General features: G+C 45.1%; 1 protein-coding gene across 6 annotated transcripts in view; it reads left to right on the top strand.

Moving 5' to 3' along the window:
• LOC139366989 (brefeldin A-inhibited guanine nucleotide-exchange protein 1-like) overlaps positions 1-27143 on the top strand; it is a 93459-nt gene that overhangs the window by 31613 nt on the left and 34703 nt on the right. For 3 of the 6 annotated variants that reach the window (XM_071104820.1, XM_071104819.1, XM_071104818.1), the window contains exons 2-10: positions 5799-5829; positions 8995-9148; positions 9357-9503; positions 10458-10637; positions 11283-11336; positions 15859-16273; positions 20951-21067; positions 21446-21672; positions 22217-22350. In XM_071104820.1, coding sequence (XP_070960921.1) covers positions 5799-5829; positions 8995-9148; positions 9357-9503; positions 10458-10637; positions 11283-11336; positions 15859-16273; positions 20951-21067; positions 21446-21672; positions 22217-22350 — 1459 coding nt within the window. The remainder of the gene's footprint in view (positions 1-5798; positions 5830-8994; positions 9149-9356; positions 9504-10457; positions 10638-11282; positions 11337-15858; positions 16274-20950; positions 21068-21445; positions 21673-22216; positions 22351-27143) is intronic. The other 3 variants (XM_071104821.1, XM_071104822.1, XM_071104823.1) reach the window with 1 other exon arrangement.

Here is a 27143-nt window from a genome sequence, read left to right as displayed (position 1 = left end):
TATTGCTCTGTTCAGTTAGACTGGAATTTTGCTGTGATCTAATAGGGGTGTTAGTAGGCTGACTGTGAACGCTCTGAGAGACTCTGGGTTGAGATCAGTGACAAAGTAGTCTACAGTACTACTGCCAAGAGATGAGCTGTAGGTGTACCTACTGTAGGAGTCCCCTCGAAGCCTACCATTGACTATGTACATTCCCAGCGTGCGACAGAGCTGCAGGAGTTGTGACACGTTTTTATTGGTTATGTTGCCGTAGTTGTGCCTAGGGAGGCATATGGGGGAGGGAATGCTGTCACTTCCAGGCAGGTGTTTGTCCCCCTGTGTGCTGAATGTGTCAGGTTCTTGTCCAGTTCTGGCATTTAGGTCGCCACAGACTAGTACATGTTCGTGGGCCTGGAAATGTTCGCTTCTCCATCCTGGAAGGGGAAATCGATCTTCATTAAAGTATGGGGATTCTAGTGGGGGGATATAGGTAGCACACATGATAACATTTGAGTTTTTTTCTGTTGAGATCATTTCCTTTTGAATTTCTAGTCAAATATAAAATGTTCCTGTTTTTGATTAATTTAAAAGATTGCGTTAGGGAGAATTGGTATAGAGTAGACCTGAGTCCCTTCCCTGTTTCACACCTGGTAGTTTGGTGGATGGGACTACCAGTTCTCTGTAACCTAGAGAATATCCAGTGGGTCCATCTCCTCTTCTATACCATGTTTCTTGTAGGATGACAATGTCTGTATTTCTGATTTCTTTGGTGAAGTCACGATTCCTGCTCTTTAGACCTCAGGACTTGGATATTCCAAGATGAGACAAGGAAGGCTTTGTGTGCAAAGCTGCCATCAAGGCAAAGGGTGGCTACTTTGAAGAATCTCAAATATAAAATATAGTTTGATTTGTTTAACACTTTTTTTGGTTACTACATGATTCCATATGTATTATTTCATAGTGTTGATGTCTTCACTATTATTATACAATGTAGAAAATAGTCAAAATAAAGAAAAACCCTTGAATGAGTAGGTGTGTCCAAACTTTTGACTGGTACTGTATGTCACTGGATGTTCACAGCCCCTGTAGACTAAAACTGCCTCACTGGAGCTTTACAGCCCCGTAGACTAAAACTGCCTCACTGGAGCTTTACAGCCCCGTAGACTAAAACTGCCTCACTGGATGTTCACAGCCCCTGTAGACTAAAACTGCCTCACTGGAGCTTTACAGCCCCTGTAGACTAAAACTGCCTCACTGGAGCTTTACAGCCCCTGTAGACTAAAACTGCCTCACTGGAGCTTTACAGCCCCGTAGACTAAAACTGCCTCACTGGAGCTTTACAGCCCCGTAGACTAAAACTGCCTCACTGGATATTTACAGCCCCTGTAGACTAAAACTGCCTCACTGGATATTTCACAGCCCCTGTAGACTAAAACTGCCTCACTGGATGTTCACAGCCCCGTAGACTAAAACTGCCTCACTGGAGCTTTACAGCCCCTGTAGACTAAAACTGCCTCACTGGAGCTTTACAGCCCCCGTAGACTAAAACTGCCTCACTGGATATTTACAGCCCCCGTAGACTAAAACTGCCTCACTGGATATTTACAGCCCCTGTAGACTAAAACTGCCTCACTGGATATTTACAGCCCCCGTAGACTAAAACTGCCTCACTGGATATTTACAGCCCCCGTAGACTAAAACTGCCTCACTGGAGCTTTACAGCCCCTGTAGACTAAAACCACACATGTGCACGCAGGCACGTACACACATAGGCACAAACACATAGGCAGACACATGCTCATACACATGCGTGAGTACACACACACAGAATAGCCAGTCATAGAGACAGATAGAAGTGGGAGAGAAAGAACAACACAGAGAGCAGACCTATGAAGCAGATCAAGGCAGCATCCCTCTATACAGACAGACTGGTGTCACCTGACATGTCTTCAGATCAGTGCAGATCAAGGCAGCAGCCCTCTGTACAGACAGACTGGTGTTTTCAGATCTGTTCTACAGGGACACAAAGAAGATTAATAGAGCCATGCTCTAGCCTATATGCTTGTTCATATACAGTGCCTTTTGGATAGTATTCAGACCCCTTGACTTTTTCTACGTTATGTTACAGCCTAATTCTAAAATTGATTTAAAGAAAATGTTACTCATTAATCTACATACAATATCCCATAATGACAAAACAGGTTTTTAGAAATTTTTGCAAAAATAAATAACAATAAAAAATGAAATATCACATTTACATAAGTGTTCAGACCCTTTACTCAGTCCCTCGTTGAACACTTTTGGCAGTGATTACATCCTTGAGTCTTCTTGGGTATGACGCTATAAGCTTGGCACATCTGTATTTGGGATCCTCTCAAGCTCTGTCAGGTTGGATGGGGAGCATTGCTGCACAGATATTTTCAGGTCTCTCCAGAGATGTTCGATCGGGTTCAAGTCCGGGCTCTGGCTGGGCCACTCAAGGACATTCAGATACTTGTCCCGAAGCCACTCCTGCCTTGTCTTTGCTGTGGGCTTAGGGTCGTTGTCCTGTTGGAAGGTGAAACATCACACCAGTCTGAGGTCCTGAGCACTTTAGAGCAGGTTTCATCAAGGATCTCTCTTTACTTTGCTCCGTTCATCTTTGGCTCGATCCTGACAAGTCTCCCAGTCCCTGCTGCTGATAAACAGCCCCACAGCATGATGCTGCCTCCACCATGCTTCACCGTAGGCATGGTGTAAGGTTTCCTCCAGATGTGACACTTGGCATTCAGGCCAAAGAGTTCAATCTTGGTTTCATCAGACCAGAGAATCTTGTTTCCCATGGTCTGTGTCTTTAGGTGCCTTTTGGCATACTCCAATTGGGCTGTCATGTGCCTTTTACTGTGGAGGGGCTTCTGTCTGGCCACTCTACCATAAAGACCTGATTGGTGGAGTGCTGCAGAGATGGTTGTCCTTCTGGAAGGTTCTCCCATCTCCAAAGAGGAACTCTGGAGTTCTGTCAGAGTGACCATTGGGTTCTTGGTCACCTCCCTGACCAAGGCCCTTCTCCCCTGATTGCTCAGTTTGGTCAGGTGGCCAGCTCTAGGAAGAGTCTTGGGGGTTCCAAACTTCTTCCATTTAAGAATGGAGGCCACTGTGTTCTTGGGGACCTCCAATGCTGCAGACATTTTTTGGTACCCTTCCTCAGATCTGTGCCTCAACACAATCCTGTCTCTGAGCTCTACGGACAATTCCTTTAACCTCATGGCTTGGTTTTTGCTCTGACATGCACTGTCAACTGTGGGACCTTATATAGACCGGTGTGTGTCTTTCCAAATCATGCCCAATCAATTGAATCACGGGTGGACTCCATTCAAGTTGTAGAGACATCTGAAGGATAATCAATGGAAACAGGATGCACCTGAGCTCAATTTCGAGTCTCATAGCAAAGGGTCTGAATACTTATGTAAATTAAGTATTTTATTATTTTTATTTTTTGGAAACATTTTTAGAAATCTGTTTTCACTTTGCCATGATGGGATATGGTGTGTAGATTGCAGAGGAAACAGTGTTTATTTAATACATTTTACAATATGGCTGTAACGTAACAATAGTTATCAATAGTTAAAATCAAGGGGTCTGAATACTTTCCGGTATGTAAATGGTGTAGAAGAGTTGATTTTAAAAGGAAATATAAATAATGATTTAATAACTGTGAATAATGATTTAATGACTCTGCATGTGATTAAAAAGCCCTTGTTATCGGCTTGTGTTTTATTCTGCTCGTACTAGACTGTAAAGTGGCCCTGAAACCACACCTGATTAAATGGCATGTACTGTAGCACACTAACTTGACCCTCAAGTAGATTTTGAATCAAAAATTAGCCTCGTAAGCAATATCAATAATTGAGCTGTCACTATTTTAGTGGCCTTTGTTAATAATAAGAGGGTAGTATTCTTTGGAGGGCTCTGGTGAGTGTTGCTATACTGTATGTTTTAAGCACTTCCTAGACTCCCCCTGAGTCAGTGTTGAGAGAGCTAAAATCCACATTCACTCAGTGCATAGCAGAGTGAATTGTGCCACAGCACAGTGGCACAACACCCAGTCTCCTCTTGGTGAGGGCATGTCTAGAACTGTCACAATGACTGGGTGTGTTGGAGTGTGGAATGTCTACCCAACACCAAAACACAAGAGGGTGTATTGTAAAACACACTCACATACTCATTGCAGGCCAACTTCTTAATGAGTTTGTTTGCATGCACACGCAAGTGTGTGTATCCCAACGCTCTTAACCGCTAGGCTACCTGCTGTCTTAAGAGGTTCTTATCCACATCCTGGTGTGTCCCACGTACAGAATTAATCAACACTTCACTGTGACTCCCCAGACATTTACAAGGAGCCGTGGACGAGAGAGAAGCTAGATAATCAGCTAAATGCACTATTCATTAATAAGCAGGCTCTCTACCTCACTATTCATTAATAATCAGGCTCTCTACCTCACTATTCATTAATAAGCAGGCTCCCTACCTCACTATTCATTAATAAGGAGGCTCCCTACCTCACTATTCATTAATAAGCAGGCTCCCTACCTCACTATTCATTAATAAGCAGGCTCCCTACCTCACTATTCATTAATAAGCAGGCTCCCTACCTCACTATTCATTAATAAGCATTCACATTAACTAAGCAGGCTCCCTACATCACTATTCATTACTAAGCAGGCTCCCTACATCACTATTCATTAATAAGCAGGCTCCCTACCTCACTATTCATTAATAAGCAGGCTCCCTACATCACTATTCATGAATAAGCAGGCTCCCTACATCACTATTCATTAATAAGCAGGCTCCCTACCTCACTATTCATTAATAAGCAGGCTCCCTACCTCACTATTCATTAATAAGCAGGCTCCCTACATCACTATTCATTAATAAGCAGGCTCCCTACATCACTATTCATTAATAAGCAGGCTCCCTACCTCACTATTCATTAATAAGCAGGCTCCCTACATCACTATTCATTAATAAGCAGGCTCCCTACCTCACTATTCATTAATAAGCAGGCTCCCTACCTCACTATTCATTAATAAGCAGGCTCCCTACCTCACTATTCATTAATACGCAGGCTCCCTACCTCACTATTCATTAATAAGCAGGCTCCCTACCTCACTATTCATTAATACGCAGGCTCCCTACCTCACTATTCATTAATAAGCATACATCACTATTAATTAATAAGCAGGTTCCCTACATCACTATTAATTAATAAGCATGCTCCCTACCTCACTATTCATTAATAAGCAGGCTCCCTACCTCACTATTCATTAATAAGCAGGCTCCCTACATCACTATTCATTACTAAGCAGGCTCCCTACATCACTATTCATTAATAAGCAGGCTCCCTACCTCACTATTCATTAATAAGCAGGCTCCCTACCTCACTATTCATTAATAAGCAGGCTCCCTACATCACTATTCATTAATAAGCAGGCTCCCTACCTCACTATTCATTAATAAGCAGGCTCCCTACCTCACTATTCATTAATAAGCAGGCTCCCTACCTCACTATTCATTAATAAGCAGGCTCCCTACCTCACTATTCATTAATAAGCAGGCTCCCTACCTCACTATTCATTAATACGCAGGCTCCCTACCTCACTATTCATTAATAAGCAGGCTCCCTACCTCACTATTCATTACTGCTGTCAGTGCCTGCTATCTGCTATTCCCAATGATGTCATTTGTTTAGTAAAATACAGCAGAATTTACCCTCCCCTTTGACTGTTACCTCGATGTTTCTAACGGTTTCTCCCTCCCTCTCTTTCTCTCTCTTGTTTCAGAGGAAATAAAGGAAGATTCTGAAAAATTAAGGTACGTTTGTTTTAATTCTGTTCAGGAAAACATCCAGGTTAATTTACGTGATTTACTGAATGTCTCTGCCTGTACAGTTCTTGTACATTTGAACGCTTGTTTTGAAAGCAAACCTCGCCTTAGCGTGCCCTTGAGTATAAAGTGTGTGTGTGTGTGTGTCCTCCAGTGTGTTTATTTGTCTCTCCAGCTGGTCTACTTCTAAAAGCCCTTCTCCCTGTCATTAATGGCTTTTTTCATGGACCCCTGTCTAGTGCCCGGCTCTAACCTGTGTGTGTGTGTGTGTGTGTGTGTGTGTGTGTGTGTGTGTGTGTGTGTGTGTGTGTGTGTGTGTGTGTGTGTGTGTGTGTGTGTGTGTGTGTGTGTGTGTGTGTGTGTGTGTGTGTGTGTGTGTGTGTGTGTGTGTGTTAGAGAGGGAGAGAGAGAAATGGAAAGAAAGAAAAGCTGGCTTTCACCTGGGTGTGTTTGTGGAGCTTTTCTGCCCGGTAACTGGGTCTGAGGAATGAAATGTACCATGAGTACCAGTCCTTTCCTCCTCCTCTTTCTCTCCCTCCATTTCCCTTCCTATCTCTGTATCTCTCCCCCTCGAGAGACCCACAGCAGAACTGGATGATCAGGGCTGGATCACAACGTTCCAGCTAGGCTAGCTCTGCCAAAATGAGACCCCTGGGGTCGGCTAGGGGAGCTAGGCTGGGGGTGGGTAAGGAGAGGTGGGCTGAGGGGGTGGGTAGAGGAGCTAAGCTGGGGGGTGGGTAGAGGAGCTAAGCTGGGGGGTGGGTAGAGGAGCTAGGCTGAGGGGGTGTCTAGAGGAGCTAGGCTGAGGGGGTGTCTAGAGGAGCTAGGCTGAGGGGGTGGCTAGAGGAGCTAGGCTGAGGGGGTGGCTAGAGGAGCTAGGCTGAGGGGGTGGCTAGAGGAGCTAGGCTGAGGGGGTGGGTAGGGAGAGGTGGGCTGAGGGGGTGGCTAGAGGAGCTAGGCTGAGGGGTGGGTAGAGGAGCTAGGCTGAGGGTGTGGGTAGAGGAGCTAAGCTGGGGGGTGGGTAGAGGAGCTAGGCTGAGGGGTGGGTAGAGGAGCTAGGCTGAGGGTGTGGGTAGAGGAGCTAAGCTGGGGGGTGGGTAGAGGAGCTAAGCTGGGGGGTGGGTAGAGGAGTTAGGCTGAGGGGGTGGGTAGGGAGAGGTGGGCTGAGAGGGTGGGTAGAGGAGCTAGGCTGAGGGGGTGGGTAGGGAGAGGTGGGCTGAGGGGGTGGCTAGAGGAGCTAGGCTGAGGGGGTGGATAGAGGAGCTAAGCTGGGGGGTGGGTAGGGAGAGGTGAGCTGAGGGGGTGGCTAGAGGAGCTAGGCTGAAGGGGTGGGTAGAGGAGCTAGGCTGAGGGGATGGGTAGAGGAGCTAGGCTGAGGGGGTGGGTAGGGAGAGGTGGGCTGAGGGGGTGGCTAGAGGAGCTAGGCTGAGAGGGTGGGTAGGGAGAGGTGGGCTGAGGGGGTGGCTAGAGGAGCTAAGCTGGGGGGTGGGTAGGGAGAGGTGGGCTGAGGGGGTGGCTAGAGGAGCGAGGCTGAGGGGGTGGCTAGAGGAGCTAGGTTGAGGGGGTGCGTAGGGAGAGGTGGGCTGAGGAGGTGGGAAGAGGGAGGTGGGTTAGGTGGGAGGGCCGATTCACTGGATCGTACAGACACTGTATCTAAGCTTTCTCCCACAGATGACTTGCCCAAATGGGCTCATTTTTGGTGGTGGAGGAGGAGGGATGTAGGGAGTCCATATACAGACACCTAACCTTTCACTAAGGTGCCCTGCCCTCCAGGTTTCAGAAAAGTAATAAGAAACACTCCTAACATCACTAATCCCCAAGGATCTTTTGTACGCTAAATATATTGTTAGCTTTCTCTCGTCTGGCTAAACCTACATTTATGTAAATTATGAACATGATCAGGTAAATCCTGTATGTTGCTTATTAGAGGGGAGAACGCATGCTGAACAGGGAGGATCTCAGGGACTCATGACTCAGACCCATGCGTAGAATTAGCATAAGTAGAATGGACATTACCATTCAAAACAACGTCTGGAGGCTTTATTGGTTGTTATATTTGAAATGCTCAATCATGCTTATCATATCATCTTTCAGAATTCTGTATGCTTTCTCTTCTCTTCCTTATCCACCTCTTTCTCTCTCTCCCACTCTCTCGCTCTCACTTTCTCGTTCTCTCCCGCACTCTTTCTCTCACTCTTTCTCTCCTGCTCTCTCTCTCGTGTACCACTGCACTCTGCGAGGTTATCCCTCTAAAGAACCTGAAGTCATCCCTTTCTCTCTGCCAAGACAAACACAGCCCTTCCCTTCTCTCTCTCCCTCTCTCTCTTCTTCTCTCATGTCCTCCATCCTAGGATCAGAGCTCAGTGCAGTCTGGGTGTGGTTGTTCTGCTGAATAATATTTTAGCCCACAGCCAAGGACACCTGGTTTAGATCTATAATATTTTAGCCCTCCGCCTCCCGAATGACGCAGGGGTCTAAGGCACTGCATCTCAATGCTAGAGGCGTCACAACAGACCCTGGTTCGATCCCGGGCTGTATCACAACTGGCCGTGTTCGGGAGTCCCATAGGGCGGCGCACAATTGGCCCAGCGGCGTCCGGGTTAGGAGAGGGTTTGGTCTTGCCTAGTTTAAAACATAAATAAACAGCCAAGGACCCCTGGATTAGATGTGTAATATTTTAGCCCACAGCCAAGGACCCCTGGTTTAGATGTATAATATTTTAGCCCACAGCCAAGGACCCCTGGTTTAGATCTGGGATCCATAAAGACAGACAACACTTACAAATATGGCTTTTTCCTTGGTTATATTCCTTAGCAACAGTCACAAGGATGCAATTTTGTCCACAAAGGCTTTTGACAGCATAAAGACAGTCAACAGAGTCGGAGCTGAGAGCATTATTATCAAGTGTATGACACCATGGATCTCTCATACTTTGCAGTTGTGTTTCTTTGTAAAAGTTAGCTGCTTACAGTGTATTAAATTGAGCTGCATACAGCACATGTATAAATACGTAAACAGTACACTGTTAGTAGTCTGTGCATGCTAGAATAAATGTTGGTTTAAATCTAGGTTATATTTTTATCATGCTTTGAGTAGAGGACAGACTAGGTTGTATGATCTTGGTTTGCTTTTCCCTTGGTCTCTTCTCTCCAGTCCTCCTCCAGACAGCAAATCAGATTCTAGCACTCTTCCGCCAATCAAATCAAAGACCAGCTTCGTCGAGGCCGACAAGTACTTCCTGCCGTTTGAGTTGGCATGTCAGTCCAAATGTCCCCGCATCGTCATCACATCACTAGACTGTTTACAGGTCAGTGGCAGAGGAGGTCAGGACGTGACCCCTGTTTGTCTATGCTACAGGTTCTATTCATTGGCGGTTCTCCTCCATTAATGATATGTCTTTATTGCTTCGTTCATACATAGTACAGTTCATGTGTATATGGGGTGTTTCTGAATAGGATTCAGGAGTTGTGTTTTTCTGGCTGTCTTCCTCTGTGTGTTTTGGGTGTGTCTTGTAGAAGCTGATAGCGTACGGCCACCTGACAGGCAGCGGTCCAGACAGCGCGGCCCCGGGCAAGAAGCTCATTGACAGGATCATCGAGACCATCTGCGGCTGCTTCCAGGGACCACAGACAGATGAGGGGGTGCAGCTACAGATCATTAAGGTCGGCTACTGCAGTTCTATGGTCTCTCTGCTGGGAACTGGGTGTGTTTTGGATACTGTGTCCTGCTATTGTTGGTTTCTGTGCTTTCCTGCATGGGGATTATTTAGAATCATGAATAGTGTTATATATCTGTATAGTGAGTCTGTCTGTGTGTTACGTTCACCTGTAGACAGAAGGGTAGTGGTTAAGGGAAGTGCACTAAGCAGTGGATGAGAGAAGTACACTGAGGTTAATGCACTAAGTAGTGATGGATGACGAGAAGTGCACTTAGCAGTGGTTGAGGGAGGTGTACAGATCTACTATCTTAATTTGATCACTATGTTGTCACAGAGAATTTCCTGCGTAGCAGGAAATGAAAATTGTAGTGTATTCAAGGTTTAACAAGTATTCTAAAGTTTGTAATTTCCAATTTAAAGTTTCAAAATTGATTTGCCTTAGCAAAAAATGTATCAAATGTCCATTAATTTTAGTCTACATAATAATTCACATTTCCTGTTGCTGCAAGATGACTTTCCTGCTGTGAGAAGGGTCATATTAAGACTGCTAAGAAGTGATGACTGACAGTAAGTGCTGTGAGTCAGAGGGCCTGATGTCTTGTAGGAGCAGTGTTCTTTCCTAGTACAGTACTCCTTGCTGTGAAACACCAGCCCAAATCTCAGCCTCTATCCTTAATCTGCTGTCAGCTCAGTTTGGCTCAGCTCAGCGCAGCTTGGCTCAGCTCAGCTCGGCCCAGTATAGCTGTGTTTGTGTTGTTCCTGCTGGGAGGAGGGGGTCAGAGATGTGAGATGCAGAGGACTGTAGCTCTGTTTGTAATCTATTCATCGTGCCTTTCACACAAATCATTTATGCTATGAGTAGCCATGAAAGACCTTGATAAACTATGAATGAATTAATCTTTCTCCCTCTCCCCTTCTCTCCCTCTTTCCCTCTCACCTGCCCCCCACCCCCCACCAGGCCCTGTTGACGGCGGTGACCTCACAGCACATAGAGATTCACGAGGGCACGGTGCTGCAGGCGGTCAGGACCTGCTACAACATCTACCTAGCCAGCAAGAACCTCATCAACCAGACCACAGCCAAGGCCACACTCACTCAGATGCTCAACGTCATCTTCGCCCGCATGGAGAACCAGGCAGTAAGTCCCGCTCTGAGACGCATGCTAAGGTCCCAGTGTCCACACTAACAAAAGCACTTAGAATGCATTTTGAATGCCACTTAGAATGCATGATGTCAAATAGATGGCTTCATTTGAAGTGGTGTGTTAGTGTGGATATTGAAACAGGGCTACAGACTGATAGAGATACTGTACTGAGGGGAAAGGGAAGAGACAGACACACACAGAGGGAAAGAGAGGGTAACTCTTTATTTGAGCACTTCAAATCAAAATATGTTTTGTCACATATGCTTGGTAAACACTAGCAGTGAAATGCTTACTTACGGGCCCTTCCCAACAATGCAGAGAGAAAAATATATCAATAATTCCGTCCTAAAGCATGGGTTACGCGGTTATAATCATGACATAGAAGATGAATAAGGTGGCGTAAGGGTTTATGTGTCAGGCTACAGTTAGGCTAAACATGGCTAGCTTGACAGCTACATAACCAATCTAAGTTGATATAACCTGACTGACTTTTTCTAACTTCCATCATGCTGATGACAGTATAACATCCACTTTCTGACCAGAGGTTCAAGTAAGGTGTGAAGCTTTGCTCTAATCATCTTTCTCTAATATCATCTTTTTATTTTCCGATTGACACTTCTCCCCCCTACGGACACATAGCTTACAAATCACAAGATATCTTGGTCTCTGGCTTCCAGAAAACGTGACCGCCAGGTAAAGCCAACAGGACTGCCTTGACTTGCATGATCTGAACTCTGAACTGTGCTCATTCGGCTCCTTCCGTCCATCTATCCATCCATCTATCTATCTCTTTCTCCTCTTCTGTTCCAGCTATGGGGCAGATGTGCATTGTGGTTGCGCTGTGCTTGCTGTGGCTTCAGTTCTGTTGCCTGCAAATCATTATATTTTCTTCAGCACCGATTTCCATTTTAGATTGTATTCACTCGCCTGTGTAGTTGTGTGTGTGTGTGTGTGTGTGTGTGTGTGTGTGCTCATACCAGGCGACAGAGCCTTTCAACTGGTTTTCTGTTTGCATTGTGTGTGTTTGGGCTTAACCCTCTTGATTAAGAAATAGAGACACACACGTCCCATCCTCAGAAGTGATATGGAGCGTATTGTGTGGTGTTTTCATTGCAGGGCTCAGTGGGTTAATATAGCTGGCAGAATCTGAGGTGACATTTCTGTAATCAGCTTCATGTGCTCTACCTCTCCCCTGGTTCTGCATCTCACTGCGTTTGTCTAGGGTTTTTACCATCCTAGTAATTCGATGTTGATAGTTTCATTCATCCCTTTTAAATAGAGCATCGTATCATTGAATTTGAGAGTTGATAGAATTGAATGTAAATGTAATGTCATCATTATAGTAGAGAGAGCAGTAGTGTTGACACAATGGCTTTTAGAGCAAGACAGTTTGAGAGCAGCCTTTCAGGTAAACAAATGGAGAGGCACCTCCATTTCTCTGTGTGTGTGTGTGTGTGTGTGTGTGTGTGTGTGTGTGTGTGTGTGTGTGTGTGTGTGTGTGTGTGTGTGTGTGTGTGTGTGTGTGTGTGTGTGTGTGTGTGTGTGTGTGTGTGTGTGTGTGTGTGTGTGTGTGTGTGTGTGTGTGTCTAGCGTCTAGCTGCCACAGAGATAATGGTGCTACATGACTCTGCCATGTCTGATATGAGGAGTCTCTCTCCCACCTGGAGTCTGTGAGCTGCATACTAAAAACGGCTGGCTGGGTTTGTCAATGCCAGCACAACCTCTACTAATTTTCTTTCTTTATTTAACCTTTCTTTAGCCAGGAAAGTGGTTGAGAGCAAATTCTCTTACGTTAATAACCTAAAAATGCCCCATGTTGGCTGGATAGGAATAGGGGAAATGTCTATAGCCTGGTGTTAGAGAAGGTGTATCATTCACATTCATATGGGTATTTGCTTTCCATTCCTAACCGGTGTCTTTCCTCTGAATCATGTGTTCATCATCAGGTGGCTTAGTTTTTCAGTTATTTTAACATGATTTGTGCATCACACCTACTACACATGCAGTACCCCTACTACACATGCAGTACCCCTACTACACATGCAGTACCCCTACTACACATGCAGTACCCCTACTACACATGCAGTACCCCTACTACACATGCAGTACCCCTACTACACATGCAGCACCCCTACTACACATGCAGCACCCCTACTACACATGCAGCACCCCTACTACACATGCAGCACACCTACTACACATGCAGTACCCCTACTACACATGCAGCACACCTACTACACATGCAGTACCCCTACTACACATGCAGTACCCCTACTACACATGCAGCACACCTACTACACACGTACCACACCTACACATGCAGCACCCCTACTACACATGCAGTACCCCTACTACACATGCAGTACCCCTACTACACATGCAGCACCCCTACTACACATGCAGCATTCCCACTGCACATGCAGTACCCCTACTACACATGCATTACCCCTACTACACATGCAGTACCCCTACTACACATGCAGTACCCCTACTACACATGCAGTACCCCTACTACACATGCAGCATTCCCACTGCACATGCAGTACCCCTACTACACATGCAGTACCCCTACTACACATGCAGCATTCCCACTACACATGCAGTACCCCTACTACACATGCAGTACCCCTACTACACATGCAGTACCCCTACTACACATGCAGCATTCCCACTGCACATGCAGTACCCCTACTACACATGCAGTACCCCTACTACACATGCAGTACCCCTACTACACATGCAGCATTCCCACTGCACATGCAGTACCCCTACTACACATGCAGCATTCCCACTACACATGCAGTACCCCTACTACACATGCAGTACCCCTACTACACATGCAGTACCCCTACTACACATGCAGTACCCCTACTACACATGCAGCACCCCTACTACACATGCAGCACCCCTACTACACATGCAGTACCCCTACTACACATGCAGTACCCCTACTACACATGCAGTACCCCTACTACACATGCAGTACCCCTACTACACATGCAGTACCCCTACTACACATGCAGCACACCTACTACACACGTACCACACCTACACATGCAGTACCCCTACTACACATGCAGTACCCCTACTACACATGCATTACCCCTACTACACATGCAGTACCCCTACTACACATGCAGCACCCCTACTACACATGCAGTACCCCTACTACACATGCAGTACCCCTACTACACATGCAGCACCCCTACTACACATGCAGCACCCCTACTACCTACTACACATGCAGCATACCCCTACTACACATGCAGTACCCCTACTACACATGCAGTACCCCTACTACACATGCAGTACCCCTACTACACATGCAGTACCCCTACTACACATGCAGTACCCCTACTACACATGCAGTACACCCCTACTACACATGTACCCCTACTACACATGCACACCCCTACTACACATGCAGTACCCCTACTACACATGCAGCATACCTAGTACACATGCAGTACCCCTACTACACATGCAGCACCCCTACTACACATGCAGCACACCTAGTACACATGCATTAACCCTACTACACATGCAGCACCCCTACTACACATGCAGTACCCCTACTACACATGCAGCACACCTACTACACACGTACCACACCTACACATGCAGCACCCCTACTACACATGCAGTACCCCTACTACACATGCAGTACCCCTACTACACATGCAGCACCCCTACTACACATGCAGTACCCCTACTACACATGCAGCATTCCCACTGCACATGCAGTACCCCTACTACACATGCAGTACCCCTACTACACATGCAGTACCCCTACTACACATGCAGTACCCCTACTACACATGCAGCATTCCCACTGCACATGCAGTACCCCTACTACACATGCTGTACCCCTACTACACATGCAGTACCCCTACTACACATGCAGCACCCCTACTACACATGCAACACCCCTACTACACATGCAGCACACCTACTACACATGCAGCATACCTAGTACACATGCAGTACCCCTACTACGCATGCAGTACCCCTACTACACATGCAGTACCCCTACCACACATGCAGTACCCCTACTACACATGCAGTACCCCTACTACACATGCAGCACCCCTACTACACATGCAGTACCCCTACTACACATGCAGTACCCCTACTACACATGCAGCACCCCTACTACACATGCAGCACCCCTACTACACATGCAGCACCCCTACTACACATGCAGTACCCCTACTACACATGCAGCACCCCTACTACACATGCAGTAACCCCTACTACACATGCAGCACACCTACTACACATGCAGCATACCTAGTACACATGCAGTACCCCTACTACGCATGCAGTACCCCTACTACACATGCAGTACCCCTACTACACATGCAGTACCCCTACCACACATGCAGTACCCCTACTACACATGCAGTACCCCTACTACACATGCAGCACCCCTACTACACATGCAGTACCCCTACTACACATGCAGTACCCCTACTACACATGCAGTACCCCTACTACACATGCAGCACCCCTACTAAACATGCAGCACCCCTACTACACATGCAGCCTGATTGATAGCTTGGTTGAAAGAATTAAGATTTTTCAGTGAAATACATGATTTTCTTAGAATTGTGTATTCTCGTGCCACTGTATACTATAACAGAAATGTTTATGATGTGTATATTTATAGGTTCAAATGAGCGTACACACACATCAACATCAGTGATACATCAACCAGGAGAACATGCAGTATGAATGCATTTTAGACCAAAAATACTTTGCCTCCTTCTCTGCACTGAAATGGCCCAGTTTATATAAGCATGAAGGGATGCTTTGGCTCATACTTGTTTTGACAGCATGTCCTACCGTATGACTGCTCATTCATAAACACATTTTCGACAGTCCTGATGTTAAAATAGCCTTGCAGATTCTCAGTGTCCTGCTGTCTCCGCCTGGAAAACTGTGATTCCGAAGCTGTCATTTGTTGCTTCCTGATCTGACAATGGCTTTGGGGTCGGAAAAACCTTAGGGAACATTTGAGCACTTGTTCAGGCTTGTATTTGATTTAATGAGTTTGTGTACATTATGTTAACACGTTTCTCTGTGTGTGCGACTGTGTGTGTGTGTGTGAATTTGGCTTTGTCTGTGTGTGTGTGGTTGTATGTGGCTACGCTGGGTTATACTCTGTCTTGGTCTTTGGATGTGTGTCTGTGTCCCATCCCCTTCCCCTCCCTAGCTCCAGGAGGCCAAGCAGATGGAGAGGGAGAAGCACCGGCAGCACTCCCCAGTCACCCAGCAACAGGAACAGGAACAGGACTCGCCCCAGCTCCAGCAGCACACCTATCCCACAGCCAAGGGCCTTCCTCGGGAGGCCAACGGCCCCACCACCCCCTCTACACCCACGCCCACCTCCACCCCCTCCACTCCCTCCACATCTACACCTGCCCCGGCCCCTAAGGGCAGCACGGCTGGGGCAGGGGACCCCCAAGAGGGCCAGGGGGCCACGGAGGAGAGCCAGGGGGCCACAGAGGAGGAGCAGGCATTGCAGGGGGAACCGGGGGCGGTTTATGAGAGCACGAACCCAGAGAATGGCTCTGAGTTCAGCACAGCAGAGAACCACCAGACAGAGGCAGACCAGTCCACAGGGTTGGGTAGGTTACTTTCTAATTGTAATCCATTACAGTTACTAGTTACCTGTCCGAAATTGTAATCGTTTAATTAATTTTTGGATTACCAAAACTCAGTAACGTAATCTGATTATATTAAGTAACATTTTTAAGTAATCTGAAAGTATGTTACCAATTGAACAACATCTATTGCAGGATAAATCAATGTTAAAGTTTACATAGCTGGCCATATATAGATGTTAAATTTTACTTTATGGGTTGGTTGTATAGGCTTCTTCTAACCCATCGCTTTCCACTACATATAATAAATAATATGCTTAAATTATATCTTTACATTAATATATAGAATTTATCTAATGGATGCAGCAACTACAGATACTTAAAGGGGCAATCAAAAGTGTGTGAGTTTGAGCATGTGTCCATTAGGTCTATGGATGTATATTTTTATCAGCATGAATTAGATTGAGTAATAAAACCCCTACTTTTATTCCATAGGCTGGGATCCGCACTATGCAGTTGTTGCTAGAGCACATTTTTCACTGGCTGTCCACTGGTTTCAAAAACAATGATTGATAGGCAGCTTAAACTTCTTGAATTCAACCATTATTGGGTTTAAATACACATTTAGATTTGTGAACTGTCATCCACAACAACCACAATCCGTATAGCACAAATAGCTACATTTATTTATTTATTATTTAACCTTTATTTAACTAGGCAAGTCAGTTAATAACAAATTATTATTTACAATGACGGCCTACATAAAGGCAAAATGTTTAAAAAAGATATATATATATATAATATATCAATAACATATTGACAGGACAAAACACACATCACGACAAGAGACAACACAACACTACATAAAGACAGACCTAAGACAACAACATAACAAGGCAGCAACATATGACAACACAGCATGGTAGCATCACAACATGACAACAACATGGTAGCAGCACAAAACATGGTATAAACATTATTGGGCACAGACAACAGCACAAAGGGCAAGAAGGTAGAGACAACAATGCATCACGCAAAGCAGCCACAACTGTCAGAGAGAGAACTGTAAGAGTGTCCATGATTGAGTCTTTGAATGAAGAGATTGACATAAATCCGTCCAGTTTGAGTGTTTGTTGCAGCTCATTCCAGTCGCTAGCTGCAGCGAGCTGAAAAGACGAGTGACCCAGGGATGTGTGTGCTTTGGGGACCTTTAACAGAATGTGACTGGCAGAACGGGTGTTGTATGTGGGTGATGAGGGCTGCAGTAGATATCTCAGATAGGGGGAAGTGAGGCCTAAGATGGTTTTATAAATAAGCATCAACCCGTGGGTCTTGCGACGGGTATACAGAGATGACCAGTTTACAGATGAGTATAGAGTGCAGTGATGTGTCCTGTAAGGAGCATTGGTGGCAAATCTGATGACCGAATGGTAAAGAACATCTAGCCGCTCGAGAGCACCCTTGCCTGCTGATCTATAAATTATGTCTCCATAATATAGCATGGGTAGGATGGTCATCTGAATCAGGGTTAGTTTGGCAGCTGGGGTGAAAGAGGAGCGATTTATGATAGAGGAATCCAAGTCTAGATGTAACTTTAGCCTGCAGCTTTGATATGTGCTAAGAGATGGACAGTGTACAATCTAGCCATACTCCCAAGTACTTGTAAGAGGTGACTTCTAAACCCTCAGAAGTAGTCATTACACCTGTGGGAAGAGGGGCGTTCTTCTTACCAAACCACATGGCCTTTGTTTTGGAGGTGTTCAGAACAAGATTAAGGGTAGAGAAAGCTTGTTGGACACTAAGAAAGCTTTGTTGTAGAGCATTTAACACAAATTCCGGGGAGGGGCAAGCTGAATATAAGACAGTATCATCTGCATATAAATGGATGAGAGAGCTTCCTACTGCTATGTTGTTGATGTATGTTGTTAATGTAAATTAAGAAGAGCGTGGGGCCTATGATTGAGCCTTGGGGTGCTCCCTTGGTGACAGGCAGTGGCTGAGACAGCAGATTTTCTGACTTTACACACTGCACTCTTTGAGAGAGGTAGTTAGCAAACCAGGCCAAAGACCCCTCAGAGACACCAATACTTCTTAGCCGGCCCACAAGAATGGAATGGTCTACCGTATCAAAAGCTTTGGCCAAGTCAATAAAAATAGCAGCACAACATTGCTTAGAATGAAGGTCAATGGTGACATCATTGAGGACCTTTAAGGTTGCAGTGACATATCCATAACCTGAGTGGAAACCAGATTGCATACCAGAGAGAGTACTATAGACATCAAGAAATTCTTGCTCTTTTCCCTCGATCCAACAAACACATTTGGTGTATCATCATAGTGGTCTCTGACTTGTGTTCAGACTCGCTCAGGTGGAACAAACTTAAACTTCTGCCTTTTTTCAATGCTGATTTGAATGTCATTCAGTAAATAGAGAAGTGCCAAACATTTATTTTTGCAAACATCCTTTTTAAAAGTAATCCTCGAAGTAATCATCTAGTTTTTCAAAAGTATCTGTAATCTAAATACAGTATTTTAGCTTGTTATGTAACGATTACAATTGCCAGTTTTTTTAATCCCTTACTTGTAAATGATTACATGTAATCCGTTACTCCCCTCAACCTGCCAGGCCAGAGCAGCATCACAGAGTGAGCTTCATCTTAGAGCAGACATTTTTTATTTATTTATTTTATTTCACCTTTATTAAACCAGGTAGGCCAGTTGAGAACAAGTTCTCATTTACAACTGCGACCTGGCCAAGATAAAGCAAAGCAGTGCGACACAAACAACAACACAGAGTTACACATGGAATAAACAAACGTACAGTCAATAACACAATAGAAGGAAAAAAAATCTATATATAGTGTGTGCAAATGGCGTGAGGTAAGGAAATAAATAGACCATAGTAGTAAGTACAATTTAGCAAATTAACACTGGAGTGATAGATGTGCAGATGATGATGTGCAAGTAGAAATAATGGTGTGCAAAAGAGCAAAGTAAATAAAAACAATATGGGGATGAGTTAGGTAGATTGGGTGGGCTATTTACAGGTGGGCTGTGTACAGCTGCAGTGATTGGTAAGCTGCTCAGATAGCTGATGCTTAAAGTTAGTGAGGGAGATATAAGTCTCCAACTTCAGTGATTTTTGCAATTCGTTCCAGTCATTGGCAGAAGAAAGGCGGCCAAATGAGGTGTTGGCTTTGGGGATGACCAGTGAAATATGCCTGCTGGAGCGCGTGCTCCAGGTGGGTGTTGTTATCGTGACCAGTGAGCTGAGATAAGACAGAGCTTTACCTAGCAAAGACTAGCCAGTGGGTCTGGCGACTAATATGTAGCGGGGGCCAGCCAACGAGAGCATACAGGTCGCAGTGGTGGGTGGTATATGGTGACAAAACGGATAGCACTGTGATAGACTGCATCCAGTTTGCTGAGTAGAGTGTTGAAGGCTATTTTTTAAATGACATCGCCGAAGTCGAGGATTGGTAGGATAGTCAGGTTTACGAGGGTATGTTTGGCAGCATGAGTCAAGGAGGCTTTGTTGCGAAATAGGAAGCCGATTCTACATTTAATTTTGGATTGGAGATGTTTAATATGAGTCTGGAAGGAGAGTTTACAGTCTAACCAGACACCTAGGTATTTGTAGTTGTCCACATATTCTAAGTCAAAACCATCCAGAGTAGTGATGCTGGATGGGCGGGCAGGTGCGGGCAGTGATCAGTCGAAAAGCATGCATTTAGTTTTACTAGCGTTTAAGAGCAGTTGGAGGCCACGGAAGGAGTGCTGTATGGCATTAAAGCTCGTTTCGAGGTTTGTTAACACAGTGTCCAAAGAAGGGCCAGATGTATACAGAATGGTGTTGTCTGCGTAGAGGTGGATCAGGGAATCACCCGCAGCAAGAGCGACATCGTTGATATATACAGAGATAAGTCGGCCCGAGAATTGAACCCAGTGGTACCCCCATAGAGACTGCCAGAGGTCAGGACAACAGGCCCTCCGATTTGACACACCCAACTCTATCTGAGAAGTACTTGGTGAACCACATACAGATAGACAAGGACACAGTGTGTCACACACAATCATATCATATCATACTCATATCGGCAGTCAGGTTGAAGTTCACACGGACTCTCATTCTCACGCAGTACTTTGTACCATAGTGGATGGAAGTGTATTGATCATAGACACATCCAGGGTATTGTTCTAGACTGGTATCTTGGCTGCTTTAGACAGTAACAAAGCCTCAAACTTGAGATTTTTATGTACTCAATATTGGTAGAATATTTAGTGTGTGTTAAATAAGCATTTGATGAGACATCTTTCTCTTTAGACATTAATGAAGTAGTTTAAAGAAAATAACCTGCATAAAACCTTTCATTAGTGATTGAATGGGAGAGAGGATAGAAGAGTTTGGCACCCAGTGAGTGGAGATGCAGCCAAAGATTCAGTAATCATTTTGTTAGCAAATTACACACACACACACACACACACACACACACACACACACACCCACACACCCATGCTCAATTCATTCAGTGAAGATGTGATAGCTGATGCCAGTGACGACTGTTTATCTTGTCAACTTTGAAGTCAGAGGGTAATGCCTCTCTGAGAAAACGCGTTCGTTACTCATTCTGCCAGTTTCAAGTTTATTGAGGTCCTTTTTGAATGTACTTTGACTAAAGTTGTACTTGTCCTGTGTTCAAGGTGCCGCTCAGCATGATCAGGAAGCAGTAGAGGAGGGGGAGGAGCCTAACTATGAGGAGAAACCCCAGGAGATCGTCCAGAGCATCCTACAAGAGGTCGTCAACACTGTTGTTGGAGGTAAGAGTCACTCTCTGGATCTGAAATAAGATTTCTGTCTGCGGTCAGTTAACTCAGAGTTTTCCCCAACTCAGTCCTGAGCCCAGCAGTACACAGATGATTCAAATCATCAAAACGTGATGATAAGTTTGTTATTTGAATCAGCTGTGTATTTCTAGGGCAAAAACCAAAACATGCACCCAGGGGTGGGGGAGTTTTTCTGATACTAATCATTTTCGAATTAAAATTTGTTGAAGTCTAGAGTTTAGACGTTACTATGTGTTAGCTTTTTTGTCCTACCTAGAGAGAGCGAGAGTTGTGTGTCTCAGTGCTATTTTGACCCCTGCATACTAAACCACTCCAAAGGGCAGTGCCTGAAACCTGCTCATATGTGTTCAGATGCCATGGAGTCCGCTGGTGAGACCGAGCTGCCCACAGAGGTCACGGAACCTGCTAAGGTCATCAATGAGGTCATCACCAAGGCAACAGCGATCACAGAGATGGTAGAAGACGAGGGGGACAGCGAGAACGTCCACGCCAATGGAATCCCCGGCACGCCCATCTCTGCCAGCTTCCCTCCGTCGCTGCCCGATGACAGGCTGTCTGTCTCCTCTAATGATACACAGGTGAGCGGGACTGACCTGACTGTCACCTTGGTTACACACTCCGCTCAACAAAGTAGTTTTGTGCTAGCCTGGGTGTCTGTCAGTCTGTCTGTTTTAGCAGAAGAATAAAACTGTTATTGCGTTTTTTTTTATTGCGTTTAAAGTGTTTATCAATTTGTAAAAAGGAAATTGGAAAGTCATTGGTAACATGAGGAATTAAAGTGAGTCCATGAGGGGAGGGGCTATTCAATCACTGTGCTACTGCAGATCAAAGTGTCTGTCTGCCAGTCGGGGTTGATTCCAACATGATTAATAGATACTCTAACATCTCCTCTCTTTTCAGCTTCTCAGGTTATTATAAGTAAGTCTGAGCACTGGATGTAATTATCTATGATTACAGTCTTACATGATCAAGGTTGAACAGATCTGCTAATAAGAACTATTTTATTTCAAAGTCTTTGTGTCAAGTGGAAAATACATTTTTGATCACAAGTAATGATAATTTACTCTTGAGCCTTGATTAAAAGTTTTTGATGTTGATCATCTGTTTGTGTTTCTGCATTAGGAGTTGGGAGCGACCACAGGCCCAGTACCAGGTGCTAAGTTCTCCCACATTCTCCAGAAGGATGCCTTCCTAGTGTTTAGATCGCTCTGCAAGCTGTCCATGAAGCCTCTGTCAGATTCTCCCCCAGACCCAAAGTAAGATGAGTTCTTGTATCCGAACGCTTATGATGGTTTTGTTTAAGATAATTGAATAGAGGAACAGTAGCTATAGTGCCTTAGTAGCATATTACAGGTTTATTTCTGGAGTGTGTTCCTTAGTTGAGTCATGCCTCGTGGAGTGTAGCCTAGTTATTATTAGTGGGGAGTGTTGTGACGGTTTGTGTGTGTGTTTGTATGAAGCATCACTCAGCTGATTATTGGTTCTGGATCACTTCTTGTGCTCCTGCAGTTAAACAGCCTTCCCCTTCCTGTTTCTTCTCCCTCTTCTAAACATAATATATCTATATCTATATATCTATATCTATATCTATATATATACAGTTGAAGTTGGAGGTTTACATACACTTAGGTTGGAGTCATTAAAAGTTGTTTTTAAACCACTCCACAAATTTCTTGTTAACAAACTATAGTTTTGGCAAGTCGGTTAGGACATCTACTTTGGCAATGACACTCAGTCACAGTCATTTTTCACAGACAGATTATTTCACTTATAATTCACTGCGTCACAATTCCATTGGGTCAAAAGTTTACATACACTAAGTTGACAGTGCTTTTAAACAGCAAACAATGATGTCATGGCTTTAGAAGCTTCTGATAGGCTAATTGACATAATTTGAGTCAATTGGAGGTACCTGTGGATGTATTTCAAGGCCTTCCTTCAACCTCAAATCAAATCAAAATCAATCAAATCAACAACAAAAATTGTCACATACACATGGTTAAGGAGATAATGCGAGTGTAGTGAAATGGTTGTGCTTTTAGTTCCGACATTGCAGTAATAACCAACGTGTAATCTAACTAACAATTCCAAAACTACTACCTTATACACACAAGTGTAAAGGGATAAAGAATATGTACATAGATATATGAATGAGTGATGGTACAGTACGGCATAGGCAAGATGCAGTAGATGGTATCGAGTACAGTATATACATATGAGATGAGTAATGTAGGGTATGTAAACATTATATTGGCATTGTTTAAAGGGGCTAGTGATACATTTTCTACATCAATCATTCCAATATTAAAGTTGCTGGAGTTGAGTCAGTATGTTGGCAGCAGCCACTCAATGTTAGTGATGGCTGTTTAACAGTCTGATGGCCTTGAGATAGAAGCTGTTTTTCAGTCTCTCGGTCCCCGCTTTGATGCACCTGTACTGACCTCGCCTTCTGGATGATAGCGGGTGAACAGGCAGTGGCTCGGGTGGTTGTTGTCCTTGATGATCTTTATGGCCTTCCTGTGACATCGGGTGGTGTAGGTGTCCTGGAGGGCAGGTAGTTTACCCCCGGTGATGCGTTGTGCAGATCTCACTACCCTCTCGAGAACCTTATGGTTGTGGGCGGAGCAGTTGCCGTACCAGGCGGTGATACAGCCCGACAGGATGCTCTCGATTGTGACAAGCCGAATTTCTTCAGCCTCCTGAGGTTGAAGAGGCTGCTGCGCCTTCTTCACCACGCTGTCTGTGTGGGTGGACCAATTCAGTTTGTCCGTGATGTGTACGCCGAGGAACTTAAAACTTACTACCCTCCCCACTACTGTCCCGTCAATGTGGATAGGGGTTGCTCCCTCTGCTGTTTCCTGAAGTCCACTATCATCTCCTTTGTTATTTTGACGTTGAGTGTGAGGTTATTTTCCTGACACCACACTCCGAAGGCCGTCTCGTCGTTGTTGGTAATCAAGCCTACCACTGTAGTGTCGTCTGCAAACTTGATGATTGAGTTGGAGGCGTGCATGGCCACGCAGTTGTGGGTGAACAGGGAGTACAGGAGAGGGCTCAGAACGCACCCTTGTGGGGCCCCAGTGTTGAGGATCAGCGGGGTGGAGATGTTGTTACCTACCCTCACCACCTGGGGGTGGCCTGTTAGGAAGTCCAGTACCCAGTTGCACAGGGCGGGGTCGAGACCCAGGGTCTCGAACTTGATGACGAGTTTGTAGGGTACTATGGTGTTAAATGCTGAGCTGTAGTTGATGAACAGCATTCTCATATAGGTATTCCTCTTGTCCAGATGGGTTAGGGCAGTGTGCAGTGTGGTTGTGATTGCGTCGTCTGTGGACCTATTGGGGCGGTAAGCAAATTGGAGTGGGTCTAGGGTGTCAGGTAGGGTGGAGGTGATATGGTCCTTGACTAGTCTCTCAAAGCACTTCATTATGACGGAAGTGAGTGCTACGGGGCGGGCGGTAGTCGTTTAGCTCCGTTACCTTAGCTTTCTTGGGAACAGGAACAATGGTGGCCCTCTTGAAGCATGTGGGAACAGCAGACTGGGATAAGGATTGATTGAATATGTCCGTAAACACACCAGCCAGCTGGTCTGCGCATGCTTTGAGGACGCGGTTGGGGATGCCGTCTGGGCCTGCAGCCTTGCGAGGGTTAACACGTTTAAATGTTTTACTCATGTCGGCTGCAGTGAAGGAGAGTCCGCAGGTTTTGGTAGCGGGCCGTGTCCGTGGCACTGTATTGTCCTCAAAGAGAGCAAAGAAGTTGTTTAGTCTGTCTGGAAGCAAGACATCCTGGTCCGCGATGGGGCTGGTTTTCTTTTTGTAATCCGTGGTTGACTGTAGACCCTGCCACATACCTCTTGTGTCTGAGCCGTTGAATTGCGACTCTACTTTGTCTCTATACTGCCGCTTAGCTTGTTTGATTGCCTTGCGGCGGGAATAGCTACACTGTTTGTATTCAATCATGTTTCTGGTCACCTTTCCCTGGTTAAAAGCAGTGGTTTGTGCTTTCAGTTTCACGTGAATGCTGCCATCAATCCACGGTTTCTGGTTTGGGAATGTTTTAATAGTTGCTGTGGGTACGACATCGGCGATGCACTTGCTAATAAACTCGCTCACCGAATCAGCGTATTCATCAATGTTGTTGTTTGACGCAATGCGGAACATATCCCAGTCCACGTGATCGAAGCAATCTTGAAGCTTGGAATCAGATTGGTCGGACCAGCGTTGAACAGACCTGAGCGCGGGAGCTTCCTGTTTTAGTCTCTGTCTATAGGCAGGGAGCAACAAAATGGAGTCGTGGTCAGCTTTTCCGAAAGGAGGGCGGGGGAGGGCCTTATATGCTTCACGGTAGTTAGAGTAACAATGATCCAGGGTTTTACCAGCCCTGGTAGCACAATCGATATGATGATAGAATTTAGGGAGTCTTGTTTTCAGATTAGCCTTGTATAAAATCCCCAGCTACAATGAATGCAGCCTCAGGATATGTGGTTTCCAGTTTACATAGAGTCAAATAAAGTTTGTTCAGTGCCATCGATGTGTCTGCTTGGGGGGGGAATATATGCGGCTGTGATTATAATCGAAGAGAATTCTCTTGGTAGATAATGCCTCTTTGCTTGACATCATGGGAAAATCAAAAGAAATCAGCCAAGCCCTCAGAAAAAAAATTGTGACCTCCACAAGTCTGGTTCATACTTGGGAGCAATTTCCAAATGCCTGAAGGTACCACGTTCATCTGTACAAACAATAGTACGCAAGTATAAACACCATGGGACCACGCAGCTGGCATACTGCTCAGGAAGGAGACTTGTTCTGTCTCCTAGAGATGAACGTACTTTGGTTACATATACTCCAACCAAGTGTATGTAAACTTCCAACTTCAACTGTATGTGTGTGTGTAATCTGATTTTGCCTCCCTACAAGTGAGATCACATTTGGGTTTTCTACAGTATGTTTTGCTGAGCTTGTTGCATTCGAAGAGGCATTTGATTTGCTGAATCTGATAGCTGTGTTTACATAACAGGATTTCCTGAATCTGGTTTCTATATGGTAACTCAATTCTGACTGTTTCAGTCTCCCATCTCTATCATTCTTCCCATGAGCTTTGTGGACTAACACTCTGCTCTGTTCTGATGGTGTTGTCGGGATTCTGTCTCAGAGCACAAGAGAGACGTTCCATCCAGACAATGGTGGAATGGAACCCTGTTGATCACGGGCTGTTGTCAGACGGGACTGAGAGGAAGGCGGTGTCATCACAGGCAGGGCTGTGCTAAGTGTCTGTCAGACAGAAGGCCTTTTCATCCACAGAGATTTACTCCATGACTGGCCCAGGTGATAACCCTGATAAAGACAGCTTGCTGTCTAAACGTTGGTAAATTCATTATTGCATCGGAGCTACTAGGGTGCAGATTTAGCCTTTCTTTGAAAGATACCCGGATGACACACAGGAGGATGACACACAGGAGGATGACACACAGGAGGATGACACACAGGAGACCTGCTTTATCTGGAGATCAGCTGTACATATCACAACAGATGCTTTGAACTCAGTCTTATTATGGATTAGAAAGACTAAATCAGTATTGAATCCTGCTGTTGTAATTAGTTAATAAAGGATTCAAGTTTTGTGTATTTGCCTTGCTATTTTTGTTACCTTAAATTCACTTTAAGGAAGCAGACCAAAGGCGATGTCACACTGCACCTTAGCCCCCTCTTTAGCTCTGGGCTAAGCGATTGTTCATGTATTCTAAATTGGGCAAGCACCAACCTTATCCCAGGGCTAGCTGGTCTTGCTAGCAGGGTTAGCGCTGACTTTTCAGGGCTAGCCTCAGAAACATGGTGCCAAAATAGCAATTGTGAAATGGGGTCCAGAACAATGCATAGAATTTCTCTGTCCAATCACAAAAGCTGCACTTTCACAAAATTTGCATTTGCTTTTGATGCCTGTGATGAGTTCTGTATGGTATTTTAACAAGTACATTTATACTATTTCATCCTCCTATCTGAGGGCCAAAACCTGACAAAAAAACAAAGTACTTTCATCTGTGCAAGGA

Source organism: Oncorhynchus clarkii, chromosome 15, assembly GCF_045791955.1.
Source record: "Oncorhynchus clarkii lewisi isolate Uvic-CL-2024 chromosome 15, UVic_Ocla_1.0, whole genome shotgun sequence".
Classification (NCBI taxonomy): Eukaryota; Metazoa; Chordata; class Actinopteri; order Salmoniformes; family Salmonidae; genus Oncorhynchus; species Oncorhynchus clarkii.
This window is presented reverse-complemented; position numbering and strand designations above follow the sequence as displayed.